The sequence below is a fragment of the Rissa tridactyla genome, chromosome 8 (assembly GCF_028500815.1).
Source record: "Rissa tridactyla isolate bRisTri1 chromosome 8, bRisTri1.patW.cur.20221130, whole genome shotgun sequence".
In the NCBI taxonomy this organism is placed as follows: domain Eukaryota; kingdom Metazoa; phylum Chordata; class Aves; order Charadriiformes; family Laridae; genus Rissa; species Rissa tridactyla.
This window is the reverse complement of record NC_071473.1, coordinates 44799359-44825298: the sequence shown is the minus strand read 5'-3', so window position 1 is coordinate 44825298 and position 25940 is coordinate 44799359. Positions and strand designations below refer to the sequence as shown.

Genomic DNA, 25940 nt, shown 5'->3' with positions numbered 1-25940 from the left:
TTGTTACACTTGGCAGGCTTCCCTCTTGCTACAAGAAGTTAGAGGGTAGTGACATTATATACTACTACTCTGAAAACAACCACAACCCAGTCTGACTCCCTAGCATCAACATAGCAGCTTAATATTATCTGGACCAATGTATTTCTTTAAGCTTCTATTTGTCACTCCAGATTTTCCTAGTGACATGAGATTTTTAACTTGATGTAAGCATCGCTACTATGAATATGTGTATCTGACTGCGGATACATTTTAATGTTTAGAAAAACATATGAGATTCCAGTTCTACAAACAGTGTGATCTGAGCTGAAGAACAGGTTTGTCTTCCCAATTAAAAGGAGCTTTCTTCAATCAAACATCGTATTACACTATATAGCATAGTTAATGCAAACAGCCTAGAAAGGTTAGTAAGGTAATGTCTTAATCTCTTGTCATCACAAGAGAAAATAGTCACAAAACAGATGAAAACACTTAGACTGTTACAAAAAAGAGATTGATAGAATGTGGCATAGATAAATAAAAACTCATTTGACCTTTGCTGTATATGTCACTAACATGAAGGCTGCAGGCTGATTGTGGAGGAAACATTTGAACTGGTGAGCGTAAGGTTGGTGAGCCAGTGTAAGTAAAAATAATACGTGCAGCAGGAAGCAAACTCAGGGAAGGTCATATATTTGGACTAGAGAGGGCTGCTTTTAAAATGGTACTTTGGACACGTGGCAGGAAAGGTGAAGGTTAAATGGCCCAATGAAGACTGAGGTGTGTAAAAGAATGAAGAAAGAACTGCTGTGGGTGCTAGAGATAGAGAGGCAATGTGATTTTATGTCCTAGGCTGTATAAGGTCTGTAAATGTAATTAAACATCGAAGCTGGATACCAGAAGAGGGAAAGGTAAGGAAAAACTGGAAAGAAATTAAATGCAGTTTTGGGAAGAGAACAGTGACAAAATACTTCCAAATCATCATTATATAGTTCAAAAATAATGAAAAAGCAGTGAAAAACTAGGGGCAAAACTGAAGGTTGTATTGGCAGATTTATAGCATTAGGAAATGTTCTTCAGATGCTCATTCCAAGGGCACTTGGAAGGGTACAGTTAATAGGAAAGGTCAAAAAGGCCTTGTGAAAGATGAAATCAGATTTCAGCTATTGCTTAAATCTCCTCCCCCTTCAGGCAGAAAGTGGAGGTAATATAAAGTTTGGATTTTCAGAAATCCCTGACATATCTATATGACTTAATAAATTAATATTTAAATCCTATTTAGTGTTTTTTTAATAATAAAGAATTTTGTAGATAAGCATCAAGCTGAAAATTAAACCCACTAATTTTTGCAGGATACTCCTTGTGTGAACTTCACACAGCATTTATATAGTGACTAGTTCTTTTAAATATGAGCCTTGCTCAATCACTGTTATGAAATTTCCTTCAAATGTGTTACTATTTCTGTACCTGGATCCATGACTACTACTACTACTTCTCACCACCTCTTAAAGGAAGGGATAAGGTCCAGGATCAGAACGTGGTTTGGAGACACAGCAAGCAGCGTACTTTGATCCTGGGAGAATCAGAGTGCAAAGGGACAGTTTAACTGCCTGCCAGCAATAAAACAGAAAGGCAATATCTAGTTACTGTGACCTCGGGGATGGAGACACATAGGTAAGCAGACTGAGAAGTCAGAAGCATGTGCAAAGCAGTATGGGAAAGCAGCTGTAGGATTGTCAGAATACTTCTAAGCAGAGACATGATCATCCAGACATCACTGAAAGGTTACTTGCTCTGATACGCAAGGAACCCTAATTAATAATGATGTCAGCAGCTTTAAAAGCTTTACAGCAATCTGCTAGTTGCATCAGTGAAAGGTTTGAATTGCGTGAGTGAATCCCTGTTTATGTTGAGTATACAGGCACACACCTGAGGCAAACTGCCCTGTAAACAAATGTTAAATTGGATTAGCAATATTTCTGAAATATTTACTAGTTTTCCTTCTGGAGCAGTCAGGTAGTTGACACATTACTTCCATGCTTTCATTACACAGAAGTGGCCTGAAAGGGGATGAAGGATTAAAACTAAACAGTTTGGCAGGGTTTTGGAAGGGGATGCCAAAATAGACCCAAATTTTGTCTAGGGTATAACTGACAGGTAAGTAAGCACGGTGGGTAGTGTAACTGATAGCTCCTTCTATGTAGAGATCTGGAGCTTGACCAAGACCTTAAAGATAGGACCTGTCTGTTCCCTGTTGGCAGTCCATTCTTGCCACAGAAATACTGTTTGCCAACGGTGCTTCAGAGGAGAAAACACGATTAGCCTTATGTATATTCCAAGTGATTAGCATTGTGTTCCATAATATATAAAACGGTATTTTTTTTCATTCATAATATTGGGTATTGTTCTCTTGGGAAGATGCCCTCCCACCTTCACTTCTGCTTCTCCCTCCTTGCTTAAAGGGCAGCTAGCAAGAGAGGGAGGGCCCCTGTTTTCCTACCTCTGCTTTGGTTTGATTAGGTAATTAAGTGTTCTGTCAGAGTCAGCAGGAATACATGCTCCAACATCAAAACAGTATACAGAAGTTCAAATGAAATTGCTGGCGTTACCTCACAGTGTCCCTTTTAAGTGAAACAAAGCATAGTGTTGGTGCTGCTTAGAGACCAGTTGTATGGGCAGATGCTAAAAATCTGAGCTATTTCCAAGCATGGGGAAAATTATTTTATAAAACAAGCAAATGAAAAACACCCAGACCTCACCACAGAAGCTTGTTCAGTCTATCAAGATTGAAAAGACTCCAGGAATATATTTCTGAAATGGAGGATGAAAAATTTTGCCTTTGCAAAAGCTGCTCAATGTTCTCTGGATGTGGAGTTAGTACGGTGGACAGTCCGTTGCTACCCAAATCCTCTTGCGTATCAGACCTGAAAATCCAGGAAGCGTGCAGGACACAGCACCCCAAAACTTACCCACCCTCTTCTCTGAGGATTCCCTAGCTCAAGAAGAGCGGTCAGAACAAGGAAAAGGCAAAGAACAAGGAAGAACAGGTTCTACTTTTACCTCGGAGTTGAAGCAAAGGACTTGAAATTTTGGCACAGAACTGAGTGAATGATAGAAATGGGCAGGAAATTAAGAGGTAGGTAGCAGAGTTAATGAGAAGGCAAATACTGTTTAAGACCACACTTCATCTGAATTCTTGCTCAGCTTCTACCCCTATTCATTCCCTGTTGGCAGACCTTGAAGCTTCTGTGTTTGTGGAAAGCTGATTTCTGAAGTAGTTCTGTTGAGAGCATCTCTCTGCCTGTAGGAGTTAAGTTCCTTCAAATTCTTTCCTATTCCCTGGAAACCCCAAATTACTCTGCCACAACACCCAAGATTCCTAAGCCTCCTCCCAGAGGAAATGGGCTGATTTAGCCACTGTGTATAGATTCAAAGCTTTTAAATTGTCCTTTTTTCCTATTTTAAATTTGCATTGTTGGAACAAATCTTCCTTTCTTAAGTCTATGAAAGCATTTTATAATTTTTTTGTTCCTCAGCCAAAGCATTATTGCTAATAAAACTAATGTGTAACTAAAATATAAGTTTTAAAAGTCCGTATATAGACATTGACCTGTCCAACTTAGCTTGTTCATTCAAATTGTCTGGGTATGCAAAAGCTGCGTAAAATTAAAAATTAATGAAAGTACACAATAGACACAAGAAACCTGACAAGTAACAATAAACCTCATCAACTTAACATGCAATCATCCCGCTTAAAACCAATAAGCATGCCAAACAAGCAAGACAGGTTGTGTGCAGAAGGATTCGAGATTATCTTGTTACAATGCACTAAAGCTGTAGTTCAACGAGTTTTATTTTAAAGCCAGTATTGCCACTGAAAGGAGGAGTCCCATGCTTATGAACTTGCTGTTGGTTTCTGCTCTTGGTGCTGGTTTCTATATCCCTCTCCACCTCCTTTCTCTGATCCTTCTTGCACTGGGATTACTGGGTGACTGGGGGTGAGGTATCTGAGGAGCTCATGTGCATGGGCAGGGGGGGAAGCAGGAGAAAAAGCAGCTTTGGGCTATTTTTCTACTCGCTCAGTCCCTCGATGTTGTTTACCACACTTAACTGCGATGTTTCCAGTGCTACCCTATACTACAAACTAGGTCAGGAATAGGCAACTGGGAAGCGCTAAGCCAGGTACACATCTGAAAGATGACACCCTTCCCTCTCAGTGCATCCCTGTGCTGAATTCATGGTGCTTTGTGTCTACATGAGAATGTTTAGCTGAAATGCACCCCTTGTTCTTGCAGATAGTGTGCAAATAAAACTTGAAAATGAGTATCACTTGCTGCCTCTGACCTACCAGTGAGCCTCACCTCCAAAAAACCATACCCAGCTTTCTTCTTGCATCTGCTTATCATGAGTTCAGCTGTTCTTTCTGTAACTCACATATCGCAGCTGAAGAAGCCTTTTATTGGAAAAGATGAGCAGAGTCTCCTGGAATAAAAGGAGGCAGGCTGCCATTGTTTAAAATGCAGGTAGTTTGTATTTACCGACATTGTAATATAGATTTATATTTCAAATTAGAAAGCTGATGAGAGTCTTAAATTCTTGCATCGCAGACTTTTCTAAACTAATCTTCATAAACATGAATGAGTTTGTCCTGGTGGTAGTTCAGTGCTTTGAGAAGTACGTGTTTTCTGTTTATGAGCTGCAGGGACTGATGTAGGAAGAAAATAATGGGAACACAATTCCCATGAATACTACCTGTGTGTATGTGGGAATGCCCAACTGCAAGGAAATTCAAAGGATTGGCAAGCTTTGCACTATCGTGACAACTCCTTTCTAATAGTAGCACACATCTATGTATTATTGGCCTGTTTGCTGATGACAGATGGGCTAATTTGAGAGTGTCAAGTTAGAAATGGCCGCAGTCATGCATTTCTGACGGGGGAAGGTAACTCTGAATGGTGTGCTCGTTCTGCGCAGTTGCTAGAGAAATCCTCTTTTTCATGCTGACACACTGCAGCCATTACTAACATCCTAGAGTAGGTGATAGCATGTCCAGTAACCTCTCTGCTTTGCAGCAGGGCTTGGTATGAATGTTTTCTGTCCACTGAATGTATAATCTGGGTCGTAGTCTTGGTTCAGAAGTGAATATTGAACACCTCTGAAATTTGTCCTGTAGTCGTAACCAGCAGGTCCTCTCATAACACATTGTGTCGAACAATGACACCAACCACTGCAGTGGGAAAAGAAGAGGGATACAAGTGGAATGAAGGTGAGTTTCATAGGTCTTGGAGTAGGAAACTTTCTCTCCCTGGACAAATAAGTAGCTTCCTTCACTCATACTAAGCAGCTGATAATTTTTTTTTTTTCAAGTTCTTAAGCTTTCTGTCATCGTCAGTTGCAAGAGAAGAGCAAAATACCTTCTCACATTTGGATAGTATGCTTATAGAAGGTCATCTGTGTGAGAAAGACTACGGAAATCAGAGTATAGATCAAGTTGTTTATCATGAAGGATCTCTAAGTTGCGCTACAGCATTACTGTTTTTTCAGTCTCACATTTCATATCCTTACCATTTTTCGCTTGTATCCTATAGGTAAGGCACAGAACTTCAGACCAGGTAATGGCTTTGAAGATGAACACACTGAACAGCAACAGAGCAAACATGCTGAAAGAGGTTCAACTCATGAATAGACTCTCACATCCAAACATCTTAAGGTATGTTGTCTTTTTTCTGAATTGTATAGAGATAGATTGTCTTTAGTAGAGCTTTTGTATTTCCATTATTTATTTTTTTATTATAGCTGTATCTGTTATGACTGTGTTAAGATCAGCTTCTAATTTAATGGAAGGAGAGGAGGAAGAAAAGACTTCAGCAAATTGAAAAGCCACGTGATTTTAGTATGTGGAATTTCTCAGTAATGAGTAATTTATTTTGGAGAAAAGCAAGTTATCACATTATAAATTTCTGGTGAATCAGTAAAATGATATGAAGAGTGAAATTTGGCTTCTCTTCATGAATTTAAATTATTGCAAATTTAACGCCATTCAAATAATCTATGGTTACTAATCTTGCAGATTAACAATGCCAAGTGCCACAGCTTCCTCATATTTTGAGGTCTGTTATCTAGTTTTTAGCATTTTGTTATTGTAGTATTGCAAGGTGGAATAGGAGGGACTGAAGAAAAGAAGCTAGAGTTGAACTAATGTGATTTATCTACTCTTGAGAGGAAAAAGGTAGTTCTTGGATTTGCATCCAGTAATCTATTGCAAAACAAAATATTTCAATGTGTATCTTGTTATTGCTTGAATCTTTTCAGTCTTGGTTATTCTTTCATGATGATGTGCAAGCAATTAACATAATTAGCTGAAGCCATAACATTAAGAAGTTTAAAGGTGTGATGACAGTGCCCCAAATAACCAGTTCTCCTAAACTGCTGTTGCACAGCTGGGATCCATTTTGATAGTGTCAGGCAGTGTAGCTCTTTCTGAAAAGTTTTGGAGACACAGTGAATTTTGAGTAACTTAATTTTCTCTTTTTCACAGGACTGTTAAATAGGACATACATAGTACTGATTCCTAAAATCCTTTATAACCAAACTTTTCTGATGCTTGAAATCCTGGCTCAGTCTTTATCAACTGATGTGTGACAATATTATCTTGTTTGTTTCCTTCAGTATTTATGAGGAGGCATATCAGAAGCATTTGGACTATCTGTAGGGAGCATTCCATTAATTCATGCCTATTTGCTATTCTTTCTTTCTTAAACCCCCCAAAACCTGTAAACTTAGAGAATTTTTACTGATGGTAAACTGTATTGGTCTTATCACAGTATATTTATTCAAGTGTTCTAGTAATCTGTCCCTAATTAGAATTCTTAGTCTGTTTTCTTTGCTTCAAGGTGAGGTGAGTTCCCAGCAACTACTCTGGCTCTTCTGTTTGTGTGTTTCTTTGTTTTTAATGACGTCAGATATGTGGCTTTTCAGGTTTCAGGATTATTAATTGTTTCTTATATCTATCCACCACTTCCTTTCCCTCAGAATCCTTAGATAAGCCACGTATAATCCAGGGGAGTGGTACAGCTGCTTTTTTAGTAAGGTTTGTGTAAAGAATAACTTCATAGGATTGGCATTGTCAGAATCATGAAGTCAGTACACTTCATCAGTTTCATTATCAACTTTGTGTCGTTTGTAAATCTTTATTTTAAAAAACATCTAGCTTTGAACTCTGTTCAAAATAAAGTATTTAATTTGGGCTGGAGTGAGGGAAAGTAGGAAAGGGATAGTTTGACAGGCAAAAAGTTTTCAGTTGCAGCTTAATGTAACCTTGCACCCCCTTGAATGTAGTTACACAAGTGTTGCGCAGAACAAAAGTTATTATGCTCAGTTCTGAGTAATTGCTGAAATTTAAATGTCTTAAAATGTTTAAGAGATCATCTTGACGATATACCAGTTGGCTCTGGCCTTAGAGCCTATGAATAATTTGAAGTCAGTGGTGTTGCACAGATGGTCCTGAAGATAGAACAATACTGTATTGATTTATGCATGAAGCAGAAAAGGAATTCCATTTGGTATCCCAGTTATTACAGAGGATTTATAGAGAAATCTTTTTTTTCTATGCGTTCAACTTAGCAGTTATGACTGAATACATAAGAACTAAATGACTTGTATAGAAACGGTTTATCTTTGAATAATTTGTTTTCAAGAATAAACTAAACTTGCTTTATGAATTGCTTGATTTGAGGCTTTTTTAAAGCGAGGTGGTTCTCTGGTAAAAAATACTGCCTTTTTGGTATGTATTAGGTAAGTACCCTTACTGCAGGCAGCAAGGACGTTCTTACAGAAAATGCAAATGAGGAAACTGTATTTAGTTTTAGTTTACTCTTTTATACTCTTTTATTGAATAATAATACACAGTAAAAACTATTATTTTGCTTCCTGTAGCAGATAACTGTGGTTTTGTGTGTTAGTTATGTGTATTTTTTTTTTTTTTGTTTAAAACCACTTACTGCAGTGTTTCCAGTGCCTTTATATCTGGGAGAAGATTTTGTCCTTTTTAAATGTTACCTGCCTATGTGTCTATATATAGCTATATACATATACACACATGCATGCAAGCATCCACATTTATGTTTCAGAAAACTATAAATTATTGGTGCCTCTCCTAGTGTTGTAAAAATCAGTTTAGGACCTATTTCCCACTTTAGAAACACATTAAAGATAATATTTGATAGTAATTTTCAGTAAATTTATAGTAAAGCGGTGAGAGGTGAAAAAATCGCATTGTCAAATAAGAGCAGCTGGAGTAGTATTGCCAAGAGGTCACTAGGAAAATGTTGTACAACAACATGTTCTGCTGAAACATTTTCTGGGATTGTTTTTGGAAATTTGAAGCTTGAATTAGCATTTAAAGGGAATGATCCTCTTCTAAGAAGTTCTAATGTGTAACTTCCCTTTTCCAGGGACTATGAACTACCTCAGTTTGCTGTTAAATGTTATTTTCTTCACTTAATTTCTGTCCTTTGAAGTTCTTCCTCTATATTACAGAGTAAGCTGTTTTGTCACTAGTATCAAGTTTAATTATTTATTGATTAGTCACTGGATCTCCTCCACATGCCTTGAAGGTGTACTCTGATTTTACGTAATTTATACACCTGAGCTTCTTCATCTTCTGTAAGCTCTAGGACTACCTGCTGTTAACTTATGCTGTAAACAAGTTACTTTCCTTAGTGCTGATCTGTTGTTTCCCAGTAAGGATATTAGTGGATTCTTAGGCTGAAATGTTGAGATCATGATGTGCAGTGGTTAACTGCAGCAGGCAGAGGGCTGTGAGGTGCTCTGATATCAAATGGCTTGTAAAATTATGAAACTGGATAGATACTGGCTTTAAGGCATCCAGAATCTGCTCTCAACCTATTTCAACGTGTGCAGTTCAGTCAGTTAATGTTTTAGAAAGTGAATGTCAGATTCAGCAATGATGTATTTATTTTAGTATACTACATTCTTCCTTAATCTGTGTGCGTAGTTATGTTTTTGAACATCATGATGTTTTGGTACCTAAAATTCGTAATTGAATCAATGTTTTTGTCCTAGAACTCTTCCCTGGTTCATATGAACTAAGCGTTGTAGAAGAGAGAAGAGATTCCTCTTCCTAGTAGTGTATTTGATAGCCAAAGATCATTATTGTCCTTGGGTGATTAAAACCCCAGCCCTTTGCCAGTGCTCTAAAATACATAGCAACTTTTTACAAGCTATCAATTCCAGTGTGCCCACAGCTAACTTCAAGATGTTATTGCACAGATTCTTGTATTTTTGCCATTGATTGCACTGATGTAAATAATAAATATTACTGACAATTTGAAACTGCTCTTGCTTCTGTGCTGTCCATATCAACTAATTTTCACAGTTACAGATGCTTTTTGAGGTTTTTATCCTAGTCTGCAGTCACTGTTCTGGAGTGTGAGTTTGTCAGTAATTGCTGACTTTCTTCCATTCCTTAGCTCAGCGGAGATTACCTAGAGGCACGTCTGTGTTTCTTCTACCTTGGTGAGACTTTTGTACTACTTTAGGAGATGGAGTTTTGTCAAGGTGTTCCAGTTTCTCTATTTCTAATACTTGGTGAAGTATCACTGTTGTTATTTAGGCTTTAAAAATAACTTGTGTTTCTTGGCATGGAGTGAAAGGCTAACTTTAAATATCCCGACTCATTTCAGTATTTCTGTCCTCGAATTCTGCTCTTGGCCAGCTATGTAGATCCATCTTGATCAGAAGACTGATGTAAGTGAAGAGCTTATTTTTCACTTACCAAGTCCCCAGTAAGTATATCATCCCCATGGTAGCATCATAAAGATTCTTGTGGTCAAATATATACATATATATATAAAAAAAAAATTTTCTAATGTATTTTCCAGCAAGAAAAGAAGAAACTGTTCTCTATTAGAGGCATTATTTTGGCAAAAATGGAACCTCTTTGTCAGTCTGTTAGGGATATTTTGGAATAGAAGACTCCATCTCTTGCAGCTACACTGGCATGATGTTTAAAAAAATAAGGGGATTTAGAGTTTTGTTTGTCTCCCTCCCTCTTGCTTCCTATTTCAGTTAGCAGATGTGATTCCAGAGGCAGAGTAGATGTTAAGTGTAATGTAGTAACTTTTTGTTCAGTCATTGTCTGGTGAGCATAGGTAACTATGTATGAAAGAGCTGCTTTTTTTGTTGTTGTTTTGCCTTCCCCCTGCCCACCCCCCACCCCGGATCAGTTTAGGGACATTTTAGGAGTGGACAGGGCAAAAGCAGACTAATGGTTTTTCATGGAATGTTCTGCTCTGTTTCTACCATCAACCTCACCTCCTATCTGCTCCTCACTAAAATGGTTTTCTGCCTCTGATCTACACTTCTCCCTGCCCTGGGTGTGGGATGTGCTGGCTTTATCACGTCTTCCCTCAAAACAGATGGAGAGAGCAGGAGTGGAAAAGTGAGCTGGAGTTCTGGTTTGCACCACGCGTTGTTTACTGTAGCCACTTTAACGCAGGTTGGCTGGTACATGGCAAGGCTGTAATTGCTGGGGTTAGCGAAAACAGGTTTGGAGCATTGCTTCACTTCCTTATTAGCTTGTGTTCCATTTAAAGCACAGGAGTGTTCAAGGGTTGGGTTAGATCTGGTACCAGCATTATGAAAGGTCTAGTGTATGCTTGTAAATGGTTTTTACCGCTTTGCTGCCTCTCTGAATGCTGATGTGCTGCTGTAGTCATGAGTGTTTACCCAAATCAAAGTTAAAAAAAAAAATAGGGCTGGAAAGGACTCAAGAAGCCTCTGTCCTTGAGTCCTAGCTGGGAGCCTTAGGGCTGCGGCCTGAGAGACCTGATACCTTTTCATTCTGGTAATGTCTTACAGGTGTGTTTTTCTCATTGTCACAAATGAAGTGGTGTGCTAACACAGATTCTCCATCTCCTGTGCTGTCTCTTAAATTAGTGTATCTTCAAATTCAAGATAGAATTTCAGTCTATAATATCACTACTGTTTGCGTGGAGAAGTATTTCTTTATTTGATCTGTACCTTGGGGACTTCATTTTAAAACATTCTGTACAGAGAAAGCCTTAGCTCATGTCTTAAGTGCTCTCATAGGAGTGCTTGGAGGTATTGCTGCGTGTTTGGCAGGAGTGCGCAGGCAGATTGACTCATTGATTAAATCCACCTTCTTGTGTGCGCACACACACAAATAAGCAAGCAGTGTGCATATTACACTAACTTCTTTCAAGGAGGATTTTAATTCATCTTTTTTCAGACAAATCTAGCAGCCTGGGAGCACAATACCATTTTTTTTGTGTGTGCAGTTTTCTCCTGTCAGCCTTCCTTTTTGTGAAATTACTTGTGATTAACTTTGTTACAAAAGGCAGAAGGATGGCTTTTGTCTCTTAACATCCTTTGTCCTGTATCGAACAGTACTTTAACAGAAAAAAACAACCAACTTTTACTTCTTTGTGTGATGTGGTTTTCAAAAAGGAATAGTTTAGAAATGCTGTGCACAAGACAGCAGAAGAGAAGGCTGCATGCGTTGTGTGTAATATGTTACAGAAAGGGTAGATGGAATGCCTTACCTCTATGTCTTGAATCAAAATGCAACTGTGGGAAACTCGAAATATATTTTTAATCTAGCATGGTGCCTAAAACATTAAGGAAGGTCTTAATGCAGACTTAATATTCTTACTCACCCTCTTTGTTTTCCAACAGTCAGTACAATGAAATAAGCATCTGTCTTTTGACCTTGTTTCTCTGTGTTACTGAGGTTGTGTGAGAGACTTTTGAATTGATGGGTTTGGTTTGTTTCTGATGTTTAATGTTATCATCAAACTGCTGAATTTTCTCATAGTAGCAGTAGATTTCAGGGGACATCACTTTATTGTGTTGTACTGTAGCTGCCACAGGTTTATGCACAGAACAGCAACACGTCCCATTAAGCATCTTTTAATGGGAAGCATGTGTTCAATGTCTAGATGTCCACAGTGGCTGTATAATCTGGATATTAGTTTTGCTTGATTTATTAAGAAGGCAAAGATTATAGACTGAGGCTACAGTTCTTAGTCTCCCCCTTCCTGTCCAGAATTTTCTCCCTGCAGTCAGACTGAACTGAAACCAGTTTGGGTAACTGCTGTTAACGGACTAAGAAATACCCAGATTACCTTCTCTTGTTCTTGTCTAGGAGGACAGGTATTCCAGATTGATTGAGGAATAACCTGTTTTATGGAAAGAGACTTCCAACATCTGAACATTGCTGACACTTGTTAGAAAGCATTTTGTGGTGGAAATGCGCTGCGCTGTATTTAGTAGGGTGGACTCAAATAGCATCCTTCATATTTGCAGCTTCTAAGGAAACTTTTCCAACTCCTAGTTATGATTTTGGAAGTGCTTCAGCTTTCCTGATAAGGGCAGATACACTGTCTTGAAAATACACTTCCTTAAATCTGCAAATGGTCTCCTGTTTTGTGGATGACTGTCTCATTGAAGCTTCTTCCAACTAGAAATGCTTATAGGAAGTGTAACCTTTGGCTGACAAGACATTCTGCTGAAGTTCACCTACAAGCACATTTTGGCTCTGGAGACGGTGCGTCTAGCCAACAGGAATAATCTCAGCTGTACTGGGCCAGCATGTCAGCTTCCTATCCGCAGAACTTGGAATCTCATCGGGGGCAATCTCAGAAATTGAAATCATATGTTAAGTCTTGCTTGGTAATTGTATTTCCTGGTAGCAGCTGCATGTATTATCTTTTAGTGAAAATGCTTTCCAACAGTGTTTTGTAGCAGTATTTGGCTTAACCAAGAGGCTTATTATTGCTTGATACAGCAGCTAAGGAGAAGTTTTCCAGGAATTTGAATCACTAGAGGTCTATTCTATCAATCTATTTTCCAGAGTCTGAAAACTGAGATTCTTGACACAAAGTTTAAATGGTTTCAGTATGTTGCTTGTAAACTCATTAATTCTGTCTTTATCAGCGTATCTGGTTTCTCTCTTCCTGGGTAATAATTTCTAAATATGTGGGGTTTATAAATGTGTCTTTATGTCCAGCTTTTTTTCTGTGAGATCATGATATTGAGCTTTGTTTTTAATTTCTGATTTGAAGTTAGAAATGTATGTCTGTTTCCCAGTAGAAACCCTAAATGTATAAGAATTTTTGAACTCTTGGTAACTTGAGCCAGTGTGCCTTTTCTGCCTTAAGTGTAGGTTCACAAAGGGAATGAATATGTTTCCATTGAGACATCCCTTGACCAAAACAGACTGGCACAAAAAGTTAAGTTCTAGCAGTCTTTGGGTGACAGTGATGATGCTTTTCCTTTCTGGTGAAGACGAGACAAGAAATTTAATTTTGCCAAAATTTTGATAAATTCTGAATTGCATTCATATTTTAGAATTAAGTCAAATACAATTAATTCCTAATTTGAAAGTAATGTAATAAACCTTTACAAAGGAAGAGTTGATATATAGATGAAAACATTATTATTTTTAATTATTTAGCCTCAGTTTTTGTTGAATGAAAATACCACAGTACTGGGTTAACCTTGTGTCATTAGTGTGTTTAATAGAAGAGAAAATAATACTTTCAAAAATTGTGTAATAGTGGAACTGGTATCCTAGATATTTTTTTTCCATTTTTGCTTGTGAATAAAGCTACTAGCACCATGCCTGATAATCTGGAGACTTTCAGAATGCATTAAGGAAAAAACAGATTTCTGCTCTTGAGGAGGAAAAAAGAAAGCTTAATTTGTCAACTTGTTTACAAAATTGTTCATATACAATTGCTGTATGAGGTGAAACTCAGAAACAGCAATGTTTTGAGTAGATGGTATATCTAAAAGAACCCTTCTTCCCTGCCCCGTGAATACCTGGTCATGCCTTATTGTTCTTCATTAAACAAGAGGAATTGGATTTTTCACTGTCTCTCAGATTAAAATTTGCATATTTAATTCTGGGAATATTATTTGAGGTGAGAGCAGGCGATAGATGTTCAAGTACAAGCCCTGCTTCTTCTTTGGTTATAAAAACAGATTTCCACAGCTCAGCTTATGCAAAGGACCTTACCTATATTATTTTTCTTTGGCTGCTTATAATTTACCAGTCAGCTGTTAGACAAGAGAACAGTGAGGATCATTCATTTCTTCAAAAGCAGCTTAGCTGAACTAGCACTACATGTGTCTTGCATCATTTTTTTTTTAAATTCGGAAGTGTTTGAGGATATGAAAGGTCCTTTTCCTTTGAATTGTTCTCCGTAAGATTCCCCTGTCACATTTAGTGAAATTATGCATTTCTGCCCCTTGTTTGCAAAAAGGAAACTTCTGAACATTGTAGAAATGACAGACAATGTGGTTTTGCTTGAGACCAAAATCTAAATGATAAAACTGAAAATTAGATAATCTTTAACTGTGCAGGGAGGGCTCTGAAGTGCATACAATTTAAAATTCACTGAACTCTCTCATGGGAGATGTTTACTGTTAATTTGCATGTTGTCACTTTTAAGTTCAGCTCGTATGGTGGTAAAAATGAGCTTTCAGTTGTTCCTCATACTTTAAATGTATGGCATATTCTCTATGCTTTCCAGAAAAATCAAGGATGACAGTCATTATAACAGCCAGAGCCTGAACCTTGTGCAGCATAGGTAACTTTTGTGGAATGTGTACGTACCGGATAGTATTGAAACTTGCTTCCATCCAAATGGTGGAAATAGGGGGTTGGGGAGGGGAAGTGTGCTGCACTCATATTCCTGAGTGGTCAGAAATGGGATGGGAAGAAACATCTTTATGCTTAAGCAGCAAAATGCAAAGGGAAGTAATTTTCTATTTATGCAGACCAACAGTGGATTACTTGGCTTAAACTTCCTTAAAACAGAACTCTGAGACTGTTCCTTTCTGCGTAAATCATTATATGCTGGCTTTTGCTTGTAGTCAAATTAGTAACTTTCCATCTTTAGTTTGAGCAGTCTCCTGTGCTCTCTTGGAACTGCTAATTCAAATTATAATGTAGTGTAGACAAATGATTTTGTTTTGTGCTGAGACTTTTAAATAATCAACCTTGAGGTATGCAGGATCTGTGAGGCTGAATTTTTTCTTTTTCTGTATTTCCTGGCATAGCCAGTACTTCTTATTATCTTAGTTTCTTTAAAGAAAAACAAACAAAAAAAAAACAAAGAGGGGGGAAAAAAGCCCAAACCACTTTTCTTTTCTTGTTTCTTGTAGGTTTATGGGTGTCTGTGTGCATCAAGGACAGCTGCACGCACTTACTGAGGTAAGACTATTTCATGATATATGTACTCAATATGAAACAGTTCTCAGGCCAGATTCTGCAACTGCTGTTCACCTTGAGTGATAGTTTTCTTTGATGGTGACTAGTGAGTTCATCACATGCCACTTGCTCTGCAGGGGAAAGACTGCAGAGTCAGGCCTCAGAACTGTACTTTGCTCATAGCCCTTGTATGTCTTTTCTCATCAGAAGCTTATTAGGATCAAAAAAAATAAATCACAGTAGGAACACGAAATTTCACTGATAATATTCTGAATGAGAGATGTGGATTACCGTTGAGCTGCCCCTAAATATTATTTTTTTCAGTGACATTGCATTGTATTTAAGTCTTATTTATACTCTGGTTGTGTGTACGTTTCACGGGTGAATCAGGGATGTTTCAGCTGGGTGATATTAGTGTATTCAGTCCCTACCACTTTCTTATTTGGAATAACATCAAGATTACAACTGAATCTGGGTCCCATAAAAAGGAATTATTTTATTCCATTACCCATATACCCTGGCTAAGATCTGTGTATCAAATGAGAAATGGAAGTTTCTGTTCATGTGAGTCTTCTCACCTAGTTTTACTGTGTTGTATGTTTAATCCTGCTGTAAACTAATGAGGAGAAACAAGAAGGGAGTATTCTTTTGTTAGGAATAGCATTGCCCGTTTTGAGTCAAAATCAATAAAATATTTTTCCTGATGTTTTAGTTTGAGTACAGACTGAAAGGAAAATCATATTTTATAAAGCTAATGTTTCTTATTTACTTCTATTTTGTAGGATCTGCTCAATTAAAAGATTAACCCTTTCCCATCCCCCAAAGACAAGTATATTATTAATTAGCAATTAAAACAGGTTGCTGGTATGCTTGCCAAGAACTACTGTAAAATGAGAAGATTGGATAGCTATATGCCAATTATCAGGATACGTGTGGCTATCACTTTTGGTAACTTTCATATGCATATATTTCATACTCTGAGTCAAAGATGCATATATATGGGCAGTGAATTTCTTCACTTTCTGGGGTGACAATTCTGCAATTCTAGTTTGAGCTACTATTAGAGCGATACATGCTAGTTCACAGTGGCTGTATTTCTAGTGCAAGAGCAAAGGTAAAGACACTTTAAGAAATTTCAAGATACAGCATATGTGAGGGGTCCTTTGATGAAAGAGGGACAAGTTATTTGATCTTTTCCTTTTTTTTCTTTTTTTTTTTTCTGTGCTCTGTAGAGGAAACATTTCTAAGATCAGGCGTTAGATGGCTGATCAAGTCCTTCGGGCAGGCTTTGCTAACGTTATTGCGAATTTCTTTTGCATCTCCGATCAGTCAAAACAGGGAGGTCTCAGGCCCTTCCACTCCCTAAACATGTCCTAGAAGAGATGGAGCTTCATAATGCTTCGTTGATCTTGGCAGATCTTCCTTCGTGTGGTTTTTTCGAGTTGGTTTGTTTGTTTGTTTTACCCCCCTTCATCCCAGTTGCTGGCCAGTTAAATGTCTCTCCCTACCCAGAAAGCCAAGAAAATGAAACCAGCACAGATGCTTCCTCGTGAAGAGCTAACTTTGTAGCTGCTTGCTTTGCTCAGCTATTTTTGAGTTCTTGGCAAGCAAATAAATCTAAGAAAGACTTCAAAGACTAACTTTTTATAGTTATAATTCAGAATAACAGAAGAGATTCCTGAAACATCTTGAGACCAAAGAGGAAAAGTTTTAGACTGAAGAAGGTTACTGCAAAATTTTGATAAACAGAATGACTTTAGTAACATATTATAAAAGTACATGTAGTGATTACTGCTTTTCTTATGAGGACCAAGGTGGACATTCTATACCTTCAACAGGAAAAAACATGACCAAAGGCCATCATAAGTTGATGTTGTAGAGAATCCACACTCCATTTTGTCTGATACAGTAGTTCTTTGGTTTTACAGAGCTTTTAAAAGTTAAGAGCTGTGTATGTTCCAAGTGGTGGAATTAGTTGTGTTTTCTGGCAACAGTAGTGGCATTTTTCATCTTGAAGTGTGGGTAGAGTAATAGTTGAGTTCTGAAGACTTCTGGAGGTTAGAGTAGGGGGCTGAAATGGCTAGCTGAAGGAATTATTAGACGAACATGGTGAATCACCAGTTCAAATATAGACCAGGAGGATAAACAAATCAGCCACTGTCTCGTGGCTTTTTTCAGCTTGTGGTCCAAAAAGGTGGTCTCGGAGCTTCCAGTGCTCAACATAATTGATACGAGCCTCATGCTACTAGCGCTCACAGAACTTCTGGCAGAATTCCACGTCTTTGGAGATGAAACTGTTGATTCAGAGGCCCGTTGCTCAATAGGGGTCTGAGTCACTGCAAGGAGAATCCTCTCTTGCACTAGCCTGTGCTGGACCTGTTCTGTAAGTAGCTTAATTATGACTTAGTGTGTTTTGAGAGTACCATTGATGATATGCGTAAGTAAAAGGGATACAGCATCACTTGGAGCTTATGTCTGAGGGTGCAATGGGAAATCATGTTTATTTGTATATGTTTCCATGACAGAATAAGTCGAGAACTTCTGGCAAATGTTTGGTGAATGGATTTAAACAACTTGTGCTTAATAGCCTCCTGTGCTATTAACAGGCACAGCAACAACCATAAGTGATGTTAAGAGGAGCCTTGAGGATTTTATAAGCCTGTTAAGGGGCTACGTTAGTAATATACAGCACTTTGTTATTAGAAGGCAGAGTCTGAAGTATTACAGATTTATTTTCTTATGTGTTTAAACATATGAGAGGCTAAACACAGTGGATCATGCAGAGCAGGTTTTTTGCTTGAGGAAGGTGTTGATCGTATGTAGGTCTTGGGTTCTTCCCTTTTGGCAGCATTTTGCATTGTTTTAATTGTCCTCTCTCAAGTGGCTTTTGTTTTTAAAACTGTTGGGCAAGAAGCAGTTTCTGTTTGTTTTTGTTCATTTTTTTTTCAGCATAGGAATGGAATTGTTTAATTATAGACCGCACTGGGACTTTGGCCTTGTTCTGAATCCACAGTCTTATCAGTTTTGAAAATCCAGTATTGTTTTTGAAATTCTACTCAGGCTGGAAGCTATGGCATATGCCTCTCCTGAAGAAGTTCATTATCTATCTGTAGAGCCACAGAATGGTTCAGGCTGGCAGGGACCTCTATCCTTGCAAGCATATAGTTAAGAAACATTTAAGGTAAGTGAAGTAGGTGTTTTAACAGGTGTGCTGCTCAGATGAGCTGGCAGGCGTTAAACTGCCTAACTAACTTTGAGCTGATGGGCACATATTTGCTGTGTTCATTTTCTGTAAAACCAGGAACTGGGTATTCCTTTCTCAGTATTCAGCTCTAATCTGTAGCTAGTGGTTTGTGTCTGTAGCTACAAGACTCTGCAGTGCTTCCTGCTGTACTCGCCTGCCTCTCCAAACCTAATTTCAGCCTCTCCTTCAAGCCTCTCTCTGTTTTCTGGCCACCTTCCTATTCTGACAACTCTGCTTCCATTTCTTAATTTCCTGGCACACAGCAGCATCCTCAGACTTGGAGAAACGTGCATAGTAATACAGGCTGTGGTGTCAGTTAGCACGAGGTGCCACTGAGCATTCAGAGACCGGATCTAAGCCATTGCCGGGAGGTTAGCAGACAGCGTACGCTCCAGGGGACAAGAAGCTGTGAGCCAGTTAGTGTGAAGCAGCCATGGCTTAATCACCGTAGTGTACGATCTTATCCCATACATGTTTACCATGGCTGCATGAGCAAACATCCATTTTAGATGTGAGGCAAACAAATTTACTTATGCGTTGCAGGTTCTATAGGCCTATGCTATTGCACTGAAGGAGATAACATAGCATACAGTCTACATATGAAAGCCAGTTAATACCTTCTTGCAGATCTCAAATTATTTGTTGAACTCTATTAAGCAGGTTTATCTGAATCTCTAAGAAAGAGGTCAAGCTAAAATCTTGTTATAATTAGATGTATATATATGCGCAGAACGAGTCATACAGCTTGATAATTCCTTCTTGAAGGAAATGAAAGCCTTGACAGCTGTGTGTATAGAAGATGAGGAAGGGAGAGTTATTATGCGTGACTGGGATATCTTGAAATTGCAGTGCTTCACAAACAATAGCTAATTGTTACACCAGAAGTTTTATGGCTATTAATTCATACTGAATGATAGTAAAAAAAAGTGTACAAAAGCTCTGCCACCATAATCTGAGGCTGTAGCTTTACTTGCTCAGTGTGGGATCTGACATGCACCGGAGCCTTCTCAGGCAGGGAGCCGGGCCGTGGCAGTGTGATAGGAACACATGATGTGATGGAGGGGTGGACAGTATTGTTTTAGCCAGCAGCTGGATCTGCTGTCTCCCTGATGTGCCTCTTCTGCAGTCTTTCAGTCTTTGTCCTTGCTGGTGTACTACCTAGTCACTTCTTCTGTTTCCATCCCAAATATCTGGTGTGTTATTAGATGTTTCATGGGTCTAAGAGCCTTCGTTTTAAGGTGCTGCATAAGTGGCATTGGAACAACAGTGAGATAACTGTAAGGGGTGATCCAGCCTTTCTGTGCACCTGGCTCCTCCAGTGCATCCCATTCTGTGCCTTCTCCTTACCAGCTGCCTCACGTGCTGCACCTTACAGGTGCTGTGTGCAGGGGTGCGTGAAAGTGCCCTGGGGTCTAAAATGTTTCCTGGGGGCTCAGAGTGATGTTGTCAGCAATAATGCATGCGGGCAATGTATAGCATGGACAACAGAGTTTAATGCAGATGTATGTGGCAAAAAGTTCTGTAGGAAAAATCCCCAGTGCTGCTTTAACTTTTTTTTTTTAAGTGAATCCACAGAATTTTTTGAACTTGTGCACATTTTCAGTTCAATTAATCTTCTGGCAGCTGTGTCATAAACCCCAGGAAAAAATTTACTATGGAAATCCTTCCAGACATGTTAACTTTTATCTTGGGCAAGATAATTGCTATTGGACAATTTTGACATGTGGCACTGTAATAGCTTACAGAATTTAATACTGCTGTTTTTACCATCAACCACAAGTCATTGTTTTGAGACAAGAATGCTGTTATGTAGCAGTTTGGAAAAGACTTTTTTTTTTCTTTTTTCCCCTTCCTTGCACAGTGTATCCCTTTTGTACTCCTAAAGCTCATCTTAATGAAAGAGCCTGTGGCTTTTGAAAAGAGAGGCTTTTTTTCAATAAGTTCCTCTGTGATAACTGAAAACTTTCCTTCTCTGCTTTTCCTCCCAACAGCAATAATTTAAGTGAACCATAAATGTAATTAGTGGAATTTCAGGCCTTCAGAGACCTTCCTTTTTTTAGTGTGGTTTTTTTTTTTTTGTTTTTTTTTTTTTTTACTTTTGGCGATAGCACTGATTGGGAAGGAAAAATATTAAAAGCTTAAAATTCTCAGAATGGTTACAATTGTGCTGAATTATCTTTTTACAAGAAAGGGAAAGTAAGTTCTTCAAGCAAGAAGGTCGTTCTGATACACAACTTTCACAACCAGAATCTATCACTAACAATATTTAATTTTCCTTCTTTCTTTTTTCCTCCCCTCAGTTCTTAGGCACCTTTCTACGGAGAGCCTTTGACCCTGGCTTGGAGAAAACTAGACAGACATCACTTAGGTCTCTGCTTTGAAACCTTTATGCTACAGCAAAAACATTGCTTTCCAGATGGCAACCGCACACTTTTGAGAGTTTTAAAAAGCCCTGGAACACCACTCCTTCCCTGTTCCATCCTCCCCCCATCTCCTGTAACACTTGCTAATCCCTACTGTTATTCCACCAGTGTGATTCATATTGTTTGAATAACTTTAGTTTTACTCCTGTAGCACTGCAAATATTTAACTCTGCTTTGGTGATCACAGCAGGCCAGCCTGTCAACCCCGGGGAACAGCGTCGTTAGAACTGTAGTTCCTATTATCAGTCATTCTGCAAATACTCCATACAGCAAAGGAATTGCTCCCATTTTATGAATTACCTGTTTACCAGCTCAGGTTTAGTTCCTGGATAAGATGGCTCTGGAGGTTGTCCCTCAAAAAAGAGAATAACTGCAGTGCTAAGTTGATTAGCCTGAGCTTGGAGACAACTGAAGAGAAAATGAAAGTTGTGTTAAAGGTGGCAGCAAGTATAAAATAAAAGAAATGAAGCGACTCTCAACTTCATCCCGTTCAAAAGTGTTATTCGTCTGCTGGATACTGCTCTCCAATTTCTAGCCAAAAAAAAAAATAATTAGAGAATTATTAGGGAAGCACTTTACTTCATGTAAGATTAAAGGTTTTGGTATTACCTTATGTGTACAGTCACGCCATGCTGATCAGAGGCTTCCAGATCAGTTTGTACTCCGTAATATCTTTTGCTTTTCATTAGCTACCCTTGCTTATTGAAATCTTCCTTAGGCACTTAATACAGGCATTCTGACTGTAGTATTGAAAAAAGAAAACTCATCAGGAGGAGCAAAAAAGCAGAGGGGTGGGGAAACTCTTAGAGACCTGTTGGTCCTTTGTCTCTCCTCAGATTATGTCCCTAATTCTGGTCCAATTTGGTCTCATTTGCATATGTAAAGCATCTTACTTGAGTATATTAGAGGTTTCAGGCAGTATGTGATGTTATTTACTTTATGGTCTTGTGGAACTGGCAACTGCTGTGACTTTTCTGGAGCAATGAAGTGAGTAAATGTGCAAACTTTCTCTTGGATATTTTTGTTGACAGCTCTAAGAATATACCTGTTAATTCTAAACGTCTTTGTTTTAGGGGAAGGAGTACAGAGTAGTGTTCAAAATATGGAATTTACTTTGAAGTAACTTTAAAAAAAGATTAGCATGCTATGATGACGAAGGATACCTTTCAGATGACTTTCAGCAGCCAACAGCTGGCATTTTTAAATGCCTCCTGGCTCTAGGATGCTGCAGAGGGACTGCTGTTTAAACTTTGTAAGAACTCTAAGTATGTGTAAAATTCTGCAGATTAAATTGATCCTTATGATCTCTCAGCCAATGGATAGCATGACCTGTGGATTAATACTGTAATAAATCTCTACTTGCATGCTTTATTCTTCTTGTCCTTAGTTCAGATACTTTTTTGTAACATGGTTAGAGCTACAGCTTCATTTTATATGCTTCCCTGGGAATAGGAGGAAGAGTGGTGCTGTACTGGTGATGGTGCTGGAAAGTGTAACGTGTAGAGGCAATCTGGGCCTTTGCAGGTATAAACCAAAGTACCGGAAGTGTAAGTTTAGCCTTACTAAAAGTATGTCATCGGCTCCTCTGTTAAACTTACTTTGTACCCTTCCTGGTATGGACCTGGGTATTAGAACTGAATATTTTAATTACAGGAAGGTATGCTTTGATGACAAGAATGGTTATGTGGCATAAAACTAGAGTACCTATTGCTTTCCCCTGTTGTTGCTTTCATTGTAGGACTGGAAGTCCAGCCAGCGCACATCTGTGTTATTTCCTCTGTTAATTTGGTTGTTTGGGTTCATTAGCTTTTCCCTTACAGGAGTCATTAAGAGTCAGGCTTTGCATATACGTGCTTCGGGGTCAGTAGAAAACCATTCATCTGGACCCCAGGGATTTGACCTCCAGAGAAGAGTAATGGTAACCTTGTCTGATGCAGCAGTGGTTGTGCTCCCCCTTAATGACTGAGGACTGTGTGAGAAGTTCGCTGTAGGACCTGCGGAGAAGAGTAAAGGTGATGGCAGCAGAAGTGGCATTTAAAACAGAGTGGGGGAAATAACTTGGGTGTTAGGAGGAGTAGGCTAGTCTGCAATGTAAAAGGTGAGAAATCATTCTATTTCATTTCAACTGTTTTTCCCAGTACTAGAATAGAATGAATGCACCACATAAGGTGTCTGTTAGGACTGTTCACTATCTGCACAATGCTTTATGTTTTGTTTCTTGAGAAAAAGCACTTATTATCTCACCACAGAAAAACTGTTCCAAGCTAACATGCTTTGAAATATCTGGTTAATTCTATCATCCTTTTGAAAAATACATAGAACTGTGGAGTCTTTTTACTTTCAGGAATAGAGTTAAAGTGAACGTACAAGATGCAGAAATCTCTGTTACTGTGTGCCTGCTTACTGGCACGTGTGAATATCGGCTCAGTCTTTTTGGGTTAAAAAAATCAACCAACTGAATGGGTACAGAAAGACAAGTCTGTTGCCTGTGCTTTCTACTTTATTGTGCACGAACACCAGGGCTAACTTAGTAAGAACTGAAAGCATCACCTTTGTTGTTGCATACAGCAGCTATCTTGCTGAAAGGAAACAGATGTAGGTAGTAGGGACTTCTCTTAGAGCCAAAAAGTTAGGAAGCTTCTGTTTATATTCCAAGATGGATGTGTTTATAACATGACAAACCAAGTCTCTAGCAATATCTTTTTGAAATTTTAAAAAGCTTTGGGATGTGCTTCAGATTTCTTGTATCAAAGTATTAATTTTTAGCTTTTGCTTAAATTACTGTGACATCTTAAAAAAGAAGAGATATCTGTAAATTTTAGTATAAGGTACTTGTTATGTGTGCATGTATCGGAAATAAGTTATTTTAATAGCTTTGTCCAGGACCACATGTAGACCTTGTGCTTTTTCTTGTTCCTGTGTAGCTTGCAAAATAATTCCTAGTACGTTTTGGATCATTTTGAAATGCAGTTATAATTTATTTTTTTTATAAACTGGTTTCAGTGCAGACACTTCCCTTCATCTCTAGATTGTTCATGATAGAATTTTAAAAATACTTGTCAACACTTGAGCCATATTTGGTCTTAGTTTTGCACTCTTCACAGCATATGGACTGTCAGTTTCAGTTTTGCTGTAACAGTTCACTTAAGTTTTCAGTTTAATTTATAAAGAGTGGCTGAATGCACTCTCAGCAAATGTAGATTGATGTTTGATGACCAGCTCTACCTCATCCTTTCTCTGTGCTATACAAGGCATCATATTGTTTCATCTTCAAAGCAGTGTCCTTTTCCCCATAGATTCATTCTCTTTAGAGGAGTACAGCACATTTCTCTTCAACTTGAGAGATCCATGTATGAAAGGCTTAATATACCTGGCACTTCACAGCTTGCAGAATTGAAGAGACCCATTCCTGTGCCATTGATCCTTGTCAAGAAGCATGGGTAGCTCTAGAAGCAACCATGCCCTGATGCAATATTAACTGGAAAGTGATAGACTAACCAACTGTATTGGTTTGGGGGGAAGGGTGTCTGCCCTAACTATATTTTTTTGAAAGGGTTGAAAAAGGAAAAAAATAAGAAAATCCCATTTCTAGGAATGATTCAGTCTAGATTATCAACACTAGGAAGAATGAGTGAGTGTTAGAAGGATGTGAGCACCATCATGCTGTTTTATCAGCTAAAGACATCTCATTTTTGTTGAAATAATGTTGTAGGCACTTAAGCACTGAGCCTAGATGATTGGTTATTCCAACAGATGAAGAGTTGCAGACTCTGGTACCTATGACTGTACCTTGTACTTGAGATTTGAGTTACGCTGATTAAAGATAGAAGTAAACCAGACTCACCTGTATGTACCACTGGATGCAAAATTAAATCTAAACATGGTACATGTAATAGGTAAAGTAGACTAAGTACAGTTTAAAAAGCTTGTAGAAAAGGGAGGGCAGTATCGGTATTTGGAAAATGTCACTGTTTAAGCCTTATGCTATAACTTTAAGGCTTTTTGAATTATTTTGTAACACAAAAAAACTCTGTCTAAGAGTGAAGTTATTTCACAGAAGTTAAGACAAAGTACATATTCTTTACTTTGTTTATATTATTTTCCTTGGGAACCAAATATTTTTGTGAATTAGTTAAAAGGAAAAAAAGACTTCAGTCCCAAACACAGCTTGATGTGCTGCACATACCAAAAAAGTCCATTTAAAATCACACAAGGGGGCCTGGCTTTCAGTGACAGGAGGCAGGAAATTTAGTGTTCTGGCTGAAATTCCATCTCCAGTTCATAGTCTTGCAGCTTGATGTTGTGGCATATGTGGTGTGCTTGACCCTTTAGTTCTTTCTCCAGCAAAAACGATACAGGCCTCCACAGGAGTTTCAGCTAGGTCTGTCTGATTGTAGCTTTGCAATTTTGAGTGCTTAAATATCAAAAGTCAGGTTCTTGGAAAGCATGTAAAGGACCTTATTTAAGTCTGGTGATCTTTCTATTTTTTTCTCCTACATCTGATGGCTATTTACTTTTTCACAAATGAAACCTAACGATCCTGCCTGACTGCAGTGATCAAAGACCTAGGGTTTCCAGAAAAACACTAAACAATAGAGGATATTTTTTTTAACTTAATTTTTGGGTTGGCTATACCAAGTTAGCCCCACAGAATGCCCATGTGGCATAGCTTCAGTTTGATAAGAAGTTAAATGCTGCGGTACCTGGCTGTAATACTTGTTCTGAGGACAGGAGGAAGCTTTAATTACTGAATTAATGTGGTTTTTTCCTGTAGCTGTATGCCTGATATGACTTGACCAGTTCCCCTGAAATGCATCTTTTTTTAAGAGAGTGATTTCCTATCGTGTGCATGTACAGAATTAGAATAATGGGTAAGAGAGGTTCAGGTGGGGCCTTGCTGTGCAGAAAGGTGGAATCGATTCTCAAAAAGCTGCAGTAAAAAGCTCAGTTGTGAGAATCAGAAAGCTGACAAAATTAGAGGCTTATGGAGGATGGAAGCTGGCCTTACAGGCCGCCTCCTCAGGAGGGATGTGCTGGC

The 25940-nt window shown here is 38.4% G+C and overlaps 1 protein-coding gene across 2 annotated transcripts in view; it reads left to right on the top strand.

Moving 5' to 3' along the window:
• TESK2 (testis associated actin remodelling kinase 2) overlaps positions 1 to 25940 on the top strand; it is an 86602-nt gene that overhangs the window by 24327 nt on the left and 36335 nt on the right. Inside the window, exons 1-3 of one of the 2 annotated variants that reach the window (XM_054211177.1) lie at positions 5563 to 5686; positions 9681 to 9782; positions 15190 to 15238. In XM_054211177.1, coding sequence (XP_054067152.1) covers positions 15194 to 15238 — 45 coding nt within the window. In that variant the 5' untranslated portion in view covers positions 5563 to 5686; positions 9681 to 9782; positions 15190 to 15193. Of the gene's footprint in view, positions 1 to 5562; positions 5687 to 9680; positions 9783 to 15189; positions 15239 to 25940 lie in introns of those variants that run through there. The other variant, XM_054211176.1, reaches the window with a different exon arrangement.